At 46.1% G+C, this 9,847-nt stretch overlaps 1 protein-coding gene across 1 annotated transcript; it reads right to left on the bottom strand.

Moving 5' to 3' along the window:
• Positions 1-61: 61 nt before the first annotated feature.
• Positions 62-8,966, bottom strand: LOC142359849 (heat shock factor protein 5-like; the record flags this gene model as incomplete). Its single annotated transcript, XM_075412237.1, has 8 exons — positions 8,411-8,966; positions 4,858-5,226; positions 4,170-4,240; positions 2,313-2,326; positions 2,052-2,146; positions 1,858-1,915; positions 1,493-1,595; positions 62-160 (listed from the first exon to the last, which is right to left on the bottom strand). Coding segments are annotated over exons 1-8 (1,365 nt in total), but the record flags the coding sequence as incomplete, so codon positions are not given.
• Between the last annotated feature and the right edge of the window lie 881 nt (positions 8,967-9,847).

Raw genomic sequence — 9,847 nt, 5'->3', positions numbered from 1 at the left:
TAAGAAAAATTAGAAGAAATACAATGGAATAGAAAATTAGTTGATACTGGACAATATATACTGAGGGGGAGTCAAAAGACTTCTCTGCGTTTAAGTCACCCTTCATTGCCCTCTCGAAAGACCCCCAGTAGGTAAACAAATACGGATAACTGTGAGCTTGCTGATACAATATTCAGACTTCCAAAAAGCTTTTAACAAAGCAATCATCAGAAACTTACCAAAACTGAGCAACAACAGCAGGAGAGGGAAGGCTGTACTTTTAAAAAAGAATCCCTTAAAGATACAACACAGAAGATGGGAATAAATAGTCACTTTTCAGAGGTGAGCGAGGTCACCAGTGGAGGTCTCCAAGGACCTGCACTGGAACTCACTCTGTTCAGCATTTTAATAGAGTACTTTAAAAATGGAGTGACTGAGCAGTGAGGCGATGCTTGCAGATAATACCAGGTTAGTCACGTCAGAGAGGAGCAGTCAGCTAAGAAGAGGTGAAGGAACAACAACAAAAACAACACCTTACAAGTTTCCCAATGCCACCACCCACCAGACAAAGCTCTGCACTTGGGAAAAATCAACTGATTTCACACAGGAAATGATGGATTCTTAGTTGCCGATCAATAATCAGGAACTAGATCTTGGTATTACACTAGAGAGTTTCAGGAAGACATCAGTTTGATATTCAGCAGCTGTCAAAAAGACCTCCCAAGTCACAAACAAAGCAATCAGGTTTAGGAAATATTATGAAAGGGAACAGAGAATGAAACAGGAAAATTATTATTCCACTGTATAAATCCATGATTCACACCTTGACCACTGTGTATATTTTTGGACTCTACATCTCAATAAGGAAATAACAGGACTGGGAAAGGTTACAGGGAAGGCAACCTGGATGATGCACAGTGCACTTCTCTGAAGGAACAGCTAAGTGAGGCAGGACTCTCCATTCTAGAGACAACGCAGCTGAAGGAACGATGACAGAATTATTTAAATATCACGAACATCACAGCGAGGGGGATATGGATATCGACAGATTCACACAAAAAACAAATGGTCAAAAGAGACAAGAAATGGTGGCTCTTTGCACACAATGCAATTAAGCTGTGAAATGAAGTCCTTGTCACAGATGTCGTACATGCCACAAGTCTGCAGAGGCTAGGAGAAACAGACAAGTTCACGGCAGTGAAATCCACTGAGGGCTATTAAACACAACTTGGGTTATGGTTTATTGATTCTGGGAGCCCATGCTGTTGGGAGTATTTTGGCAAGACATCAGTCCATGCTTGCTCTACTCCTGCACTCCTCCTCAGCCATTACTGTCAGAGGAAATGCTGAGCTACACGGACATTTGGTCCGAGCAAGGCTAGTATTCTTATCTCCAAAGCAGAGAACTATTCACTAAGTCCTGCTTTCTCAACACTGATGATGAATTGTACCAAAATAAACAAGAGAAATTTATTTGGAGGGATGACAGTATTGACATCACATTCTTACATACCTCTCCCTCCTCATGAGACAATATAATTTGGTGGGCTCCCAAGGTTTCAATAGAGAAGTACAAATCAATCGTAATCTTTGCTGACGACACGAAGCCTACAGCTCTACCAGTAAATTAAATTTATCCAGATCCATCCTCTGGCACAGAAGCTGTTAATACTATTAAAGTCTCTTACTCTTCCAAGTCAAAACAGCCACATCCAAACAGCCTGTTGGGAATGGTCCCAAGCCCACGCCAATTGCTGAACTAAGCACAGTACTTCTGGGGTGAGAGTGCTGTAACAATCTAACGATAGAACAGATCAAGGCACCCATGAACGTTCCTGGCAAAGTTTAATACAGTAGCATAGACACGGACAGATATACTTGAGCTCAGCCACAGTTTCAAAGATGTATTTTGCCAAATATATCCGGAAGTTGGAACCTAAAGGTAAATAAAATCTAAGAACATCAAAAAAGCTCACAGCTCGATGTGTACACATTTGTACTGCATGCTTTTTATAGGTTCCGATATTACACGCAAACTCAGGAAAGCTGAAAGCCCCAAAATAAATGCAAACCCAATATGATCAGCTGCAGTTCTTTTTCAAGCTTGAACAGCCACCATGATTTCTCCAAAGATCTGCTGGAATCTGAAGGAACACAGGTATCACCTCTATGCATTCAAGATAGCACCAGACATTAGTAAGTGTTCTTATCAGCTCAGGTGGCCAAAGGGGACAAGACTGACATTCTCCAGCATCTTCCACTGCACTTCAGCAGGCGCCACATCAGAAATACCAAGGAAGAACCTTAAGACCATCCTTTCAGTGTGAACTTACGTCAGGTCTAAAAGCTGCGCCTAAAAGAAGCTAGTTATTCATTAGACGAGTGGGTCAACAGTACTCAAAGCTGTGCAGGAAATTAGGGAATGCAGCTGTGCCTGTTCTGGATCAACAAACACATTGGAATGGGCCTGGACACAAAAAAATATGCAAGCTCCGATCCTTTACCAACCAAAAGACTGATGAAAATGAGGATGATACGCAAGGTCTCCTCAGTAAGGGAAAATGGGAAAGACAATGTTGTTTGAAGTGTCTTAGACACTCCGGTGGGATTAACTGCCTTACATAGACCCAGATGTCTAGCAGTTGTCGACTCTCCACACAGCCAGCAAAGAAACAGGCTCATCAGAAAGAAATGAATTGTCTTCCAAAGGGATACAACTAAGAAAGCTGAAATGACTCAACCTCGGGGAGGTGCCTGTTTCCCTCTGCTGGCTATATATGTAATCTGGATGACAAGCCCAGGCACATACAACTAACTATTATACATTCAGATGAATCCTGCTACTAGTTTTACAAGTGCATTATTAATGCATCTAGTCTGCTTTTCTCAAGGGAAAATACGGTGCTATTTATGCTGTGCTAAAACAGATACTATGTTTTAGGCTGCTTATTTATTTTAAGAATCCCCTTTTGACCAACACATATGTGAATTTTAAGCCTTACAATCAAAGAAAAGTATCTTAACAGAAGATGTATCATGCACAGTAATGTGACTACTCCTATGTTACCACTCACCAGAAGGATTATCCTATGTAAATGAACCCTGCAGCCACAGACGTATTCGAAAGGCATGATTGGACTCGAAACGTCAGCTGGCACCGATAACCAACATTTCTCACGTAGTCTCCTTGACTGATTTTTCATTATTAGGATGCTCTCCGATAATAAAGCTTCACTACATTTCTTTGATGCAATCTTACTATTATCAAAGGTTTAGCAGGTAGTTGAAAGCACACAGAACTAAATCCTTCAAATAATTCTGGTCTAACGCTAGCGGGGAAAAAAAAGATTCAGATGAGCACCTTTTACTTTACTGCCCTTTCAATAAGAATCATAATGAAAAACCATGGAAATCTTTTTGTTGCTGAAATTAACAAACAACTTTGAATATACATAAAAAGAAATCTTTTGACAAAGTTCTACTTTGATTCAATTTAATGGAACTTCAAACGTGAAATGAAGAGAGTCAAGAATAAGATTGAACATATATTCTTTAGTCCTCTCCCTTATGAAATACATAGTAACTATCACTTTCCAAATACGCTAATCTTGGTTCTGTGTTCTCAAGATGAAGGAAGGCAGACTTTTTCATGTGCACATATGAAGAAACAAGTTTTCAGCATTCTGTATGTTATAACACACGGAAGAAAGAATGCCAGAGAGATTAAGAGATACACAAGAGCAGAAGTAAAAACACTGAGATAGTGTTAAGTGACAGGGAAAATTAGAGGATTTATAATACTCTCTAGTGAAATGTCAAACTTATCTTCTCAGAAGTACTAATGAATTCATTGGAGTTTTCAAAAGCCCGTGATTCCATAAGTTTCTCTATTTTAGTTTGAATTACACCTTAATTTTTGTAACTTGGAAAACCTGGTGTGCTTTCATCATGCTCTCCCCCCACGGAAGATTTTACCTGTACAACATAGCCAATTTATTCATTAAACTTTTGTAACTCTGGTGAGAGAGACTAGCATCATCGTCATCCGGTTACAGAGATCCTGATATTCATGTCTAAATCTGTGCTAGTCTGCTTCAATTCCTCTACAGGTCGTACTGCAAAACAGGCACTTCCAGGAGACAGTAATCTCACCCCAAGACACATTCTAAACCAAGCTACATGAATCGCACCCTAGAGACGCCCTTTTCCTGCCCTTGACTATAGAAGAGGCCTGGGGGAATGATTTGGTTCAGCTTCTCTTCTGAAGAATAAAAACACTTCAGTGAGACTGAAAATTTTAGCAGAAACATTTTAGGCAAAAGAAAGGAGTCAAAACTTTTGTACTTTCTGGTCTTCAGTGCACAAAAAAAATACAACATAAAGAAGCTAAGCAGGGAAAAAATTAAGATATGAAAACAGTATGAGCAGAATGAAATAGTCTACACAGTAGACACACAGACTGATCTTAGACTTTAAAAACTTCACCTGGGAAAACATGAGACCAAGGACTAGTACACTACTTTTCAATAAGTTCTCAGGGCTTTAGCATCACCATCCTAGTTTTGCTTAATTAAAAAAAAAATATGAAAGTTAGCCCAACACTGACTAGTTGTGGACAAATGTTTTTCTCCTCGCCCTTTAACCTCAACAGAGAGGCTACCTGGAAAATCACCAGGGGACACTCAAAATCTGGAGGAAGGACAGGAATATTAAACAGAAAATCTTCTTCCTTTAAAGGCCTCTCTTCCTTTTAGATTTTACACTTTCTATCTAATTCTCACTTGAGATATACACATGACAGAGCATTGTAGAAAAATATTTTAAAAGATCACTTTTAAATATCTTTTTGAAAAGCAAGTGCAGAAATTTTTTTCATACCTGTTGGACAGTAGGGCTGTGGGTACTGCACTGAAGATGTGTAGCTGTTGTACGTTGGAACGGAAGTGGCAATGGTTTGAGACCCTTGCTGGGGTGGCAGAGAAGGGGGAACGGCCTGCAGCGTGTACGTGATCTCTTCTACAGACCTCTGGTCTCCTGGAAAGGCAGCTCCTTCATCTGGAAAAGCTGGGGAAGCCACAGGCGCTGGGAGCAACCCAGGAGAACCCTGCCAGGTTATGGAAGCGACTGGAGTCGAATCTAAACTTGTTGGTAAAGTGACATAGTTCTGGGATGAGGTCGACACGCAGGAGTAAGCAAAGAAACTGTCTTGACCATAAGGTTGCTGAAACTGTCCTACAGTCTGCAGTCCTGCAGTGGGTACAAAACAAAGTGAAACAAGGGTTAAGGAAAGGAGTTTTCACAGGCAATGACAGGCAATATGAGGAGCCAACACTCTACAACTTCATTTGGGAAGACCACCTTTGCTCCAAGACACTTCATCCAGAAATAGACTGTATTCTTACGCCTGAACACACAGCAACTGCCACTGTGGCCGTGCCAAAGCACTGTTGTCTACGTAGCATTCAATCTCCTTAAACTTGCACTAACAAGTTACCAGTATGTAGAAATGAGCTATAAATCAAAATGCATAGTAACTTACCAAACCAGGCAAAAGCAATTTACAAAATACCATGTCTCAAATCAGACATTAAAAAAAAGGAGGAAATCATAAAGCAAGACTTCACCAAACTCCAACATTGACAGCTCACAGAGAGCCAAGGGGGAAGGGCAATGTCAAAATCCTCCAAGTGGCTTTGAAAGTACTTCACGACAAGTCATTAATTTGTCAAGAAAAAAAAATTCAAAGCCAACCTTTTTCCAGTCTGCTCAACTAGTTCAGTTTAGACTAAAATATCTCAAACTTCACCATTTTTTTTCCTTCCTGGATATTCCTTTTATTCCTCTCAGTTATTATTTTATGCAATCGTATTTGCTCTTGTACCATGACAGCTCAATTTCTAGTTGAGGTTTTGGTGACTTTGTTGAAACACTGGCAGTAATGCTGAGAACACCTATGCTCATCACATCCCTAAAAGAGCTACTGCATCTGTGACTCCTCCGCAGTCCTGCACATAGCCATGCTAATTTTAAGTTTCAGGAGAGTTTACATCAGTAGGGTTTATCTAGAAGCCAGGCTCTCTCAAACCTGCAGTTCCTGATTCTCACTCTAAAACACTTTTTGAAAAAATAGCCTCACATTTAACCTCTTTCACTTCTCTGATGGGAACTAATTCAAGAAATGGGTAATATACAGTCATTATTCTGTAAGTTCATATTAAATCATTGAAAACCACTAAATAAATACCACCTGGTCCTGAATATTTACTGAGAGTTAATGCACAGAACTGTTTATTTCTTGTTCAGTATTTTTACCATATATAAACAGATAACAAACAGAAGTATGAGAATTCCTTTGTTTATATTTTACCTTTAGATAGGGAAATTGAGTTTATCTAGTTTTAACACATGAACGAGACACCACAGGGTGCCAAGTTACAAAGCACCAGTTGCTTTACAGGAATTGTTCCTGGATGTTTAACACGGAGTTGCATGTTGCAAGACAACTGGAACAGACTGAAGATTTGTAAATGAAAATATCTTTTATCTATCAAATTACCTCACGTTTACAGCAAAGACATGCCCCTAAATAGTTAGTACAGAGCGCACAATAAACTGTAAGCCTGTCAGAACTCGACTGCACATAAAACCCAGTGTTCTCCTTGTTCTTTCCTTCTAGAAACTGAGACTCCTAGAGCAGAAGCTCTCTAAAACTGCACCCATAAAGAGGCCAAAAAATTTAAAGTTTGTATCTTTCTTAGCATTTACTCTGACAATGGCCTGCATCCCATCAGTCAGACCAGATCTCATTTCTGTAATGACTCATGTTAGTCTTAACAATGTTAACACCAAATCTTTAATTTAAATGCTTCCTAGCCTCGATACCAAAATAAGTTCCTTCCCTTCTCAAATGCTTCATTTTGTTTCCTTGGCATTACAGGTGTAGTTCCACACGCATCATAGAAAACACCACCTGAATTAGTTGACAATTCCTACTCTGAAATAGTAACCAACAGGAAGCATCATTTTACCCTGCTCTGTTCTGGTGCTGCGGGAAGCAGCACCACAAACTGATTCTCCCCTTCTCCGGGTCACACGCTGCTGCCACTTCTCCGCACCCAGCCTAACAGCTCTGCCACCCCCGTGCTGCGGCACCCTGACCCAAGAGCCAGCCACAAACAGGCCGCTCAAGTCTTGTCCCCGGCTCACTGTGCTGAGCCAACACAGGTGCTGCAAGGAAGGTGATGGTTAACACGTGACAGAGGGCATGGGAAGCAGGACTGCTCTTCTGGCAGCAGCCCACGGTTCCACCAGACCAAGAGCACCGCAAAACAAGATACTCTCATCTTCCCTACATAGCATCAACTACAACGCTCTCAAGCTTACATGGAACTTGTGGAATAGTCCTCTGAGAGCTCAGACTTGTCTTGGAAAACTCAGCTCCTCTCAAGGAGAGTTAGAAAGAAAGAAAACATGTTGTGGGGCTTTTCAGCATTGTTTTCTATGTAGCTCTCACCTACTGATTCAATGCTCTTTAAAAACTATCATCAAGCTTGTAATTCTTTTTCTGGAGACAACTGATGGAAATCCTACTACCAAGCCTTTTCTCCTTTGCGCAAAACTAGCAGGATGCTCAGGTCATCACTTCACATGACCCATCGTTCCACACGGATTTAATGAGAGCTTGTTAATAACCGCTACACACCAGCAAGGAGTAATGTTCACCTGGCAGAGCTGTGCCAGCTCCCCAGAGATCAGGCGAGGGTGTTGGGGGCTGTATTGCCATCTATGGGCAGCGCAACGGCCAGCCGGGGCAGACCAATGGCCAGCAGGGGCAGACCAACGGCCAGCCGGGGCAGACCAACGGCCAGCCGGGGCAGACCAATGGCCAGCCCGGGCAGAACAACGGCCAGCCGGGGCAGAACAACGGCCAGCCGGGGCAGAACAACGGCCAGCCCGGGCAGACCAATGGCCAGCCGGGGCAGAACAACGGCCAGCCGGGGCAGACCAATGGCCAGCCGGGGCAGAACAACGGCCAGCCGGGGCAGACCAATGGCCAGCCGGGGCAGAACAACGGCCAGCCGGGGCAGAACAACGGCCAGCCCGGGCAGACCAATGGCCAGCCCGGGCAGACCAATGGCCAGCCCGGGCAGAACAACGGCCAGCCGGGGCAGACCAATGGCCAGCCGGGGCAGACCAACGGCCAGCCCGGGCAGACCAACGGCCAGCCAGCCCCACGCAGCGCAACAGCCAACCGTAAGCCCCGTTACCCCTAGTTAGCAGAGTTCGAACTGTAAACACACCTGTTCTACCTCTGCCAACGGCCGTTCTCCCACATCAGGTGAGCCGGGCAGCCCCCGGCCGGCACTGGCAGCCCCCCTCCCTCACGGAGGAGGGGCCCAATTTCCAACCCGCTGCGCCCTCCCCACCTCACCTGGCTGGCCGGCCCCGCCGGGCATAGAGGGCAGCAGCGGCGGGTTCCCGCTCAGCTGCATGGTCAGCAGCTGCTGGAAGCGGCTCGGCGGGCGGCTGTTCACCTGCAGGCCAGCCGCCAGCTTCGCCTTGTTGGCACTTGTCAGCCGCTTCATATGGACGAGGAGGTCGGGGCGGTCACGGCAAAAGTAGGGGCTGTGGAAGTGGTGCAGGGGCCCCGTGGGGCTGCAGCTGTCACCAGCCCCCAGGACCGGGCCGGTCCTCGCCACGCTGCCCACCTGATCCGTGACCACCTTGCGGAAGCCATAGAGGTTGAGCTGCCTGATGAAGCTGGTGAAGTTTTTGGTCTTGAAGAGCTCTCCGGACCCCCCGGGCACGGCGGCATTGCCGGACCCCGCATTCAGCAGCTCGTACTCAAAAAGCGCCTGATCGACCAGCAGCCCCTGGCCGCAGGCGTCCCAGCGCACCGACTGGTAGCACGGGCTGTTCACCAGGCGCCACAGCTTGCCCGGGAAGTTGTTGGGATTGATGGAGGCGGGCAGCGGCAGCCCCTCCATGACGGCGCGTCCGCCCGCGGCTGAAGCCAACCGCTACTGACGCTCCAGCGTCCGCGTCGCGAGGGTCGCTAAGCACCGCCCCTCCTGGCCCCGCCCCGCCCTGCACGTGCCCGCCGCGCGACGCGCTGCTCTACGCACGGCCCTGCCGGGCCGGACCGGGCCCCGCCGCCCCCGCAGCACCAACCGCCCCGTAGCCCGCCCCGCCGCCGCACAGGACACCGAGCTACTGCCCTTAAACGAATGTAGTAGCGCCAAGATAGCTAAAATATCGGGGGGGGGGGGGGGGAAAAGAAGAGGAAAATGACGTATCGAAAGCTAGGCAGGGCAGGAGGACCCCGCGCAGCCAAAAAAAGAGGATGCGCAGCCCCGCCAGTCCACAACCAGGGAAGGGCCATCAAGAAGGGGGCGGAGGGGGGGTGGAAATCAGCGCGATTCCTCCAGCCGTGGCCTGTAGCTGAACTTGGCTCGTTATAACATGGAAACGACAGCTCCCGGGCCTATGAAACCCACCGCCCAGCACAGACCCCCATGCACTCAGCAGGCTCAGCGCATTTAAAATGCACTGGACCCTTAAATCAAGGGGAGATCTGTAAGGATCAGTGGTGAAAGAGGGCAATTTAAAGTACCGGTAACTGCTGCTTGAAATGCATAAATGTTTGCCGCATGTCAGCCAAAGGGTGCTCGCTCTGTGCAATTACCCTCAGCACCTACCTCTGCGTGGACGTGAAATAAATATCTCGGCTCTATGAGACTGGCTTGTTGTGCACCGGGCAAACAAACCCGTCCGTGGGACAACACCCTCAGCCCCACCATCCCCTTCAGCCGCCTCAGTCCCCTCAGCTCCGCCAGCCTCCTCAGCCCCCTCAGCCTTCGCCATCCCC

Source organism: Opisthocomus hoazin, unplaced genomic scaffold (assembly GCF_030867145.1).
Source record: "Opisthocomus hoazin isolate bOpiHoa1 unplaced genomic scaffold, bOpiHoa1.hap1 HAP1_SCAFFOLD_339, whole genome shotgun sequence".
In the NCBI taxonomy this organism is placed as follows: Eukaryota; Metazoa; Chordata; class Aves; order Opisthocomiformes; family Opisthocomidae; genus Opisthocomus; species Opisthocomus hoazin.
This window is presented reverse-complemented; position numbering and strand designations above follow the sequence as displayed.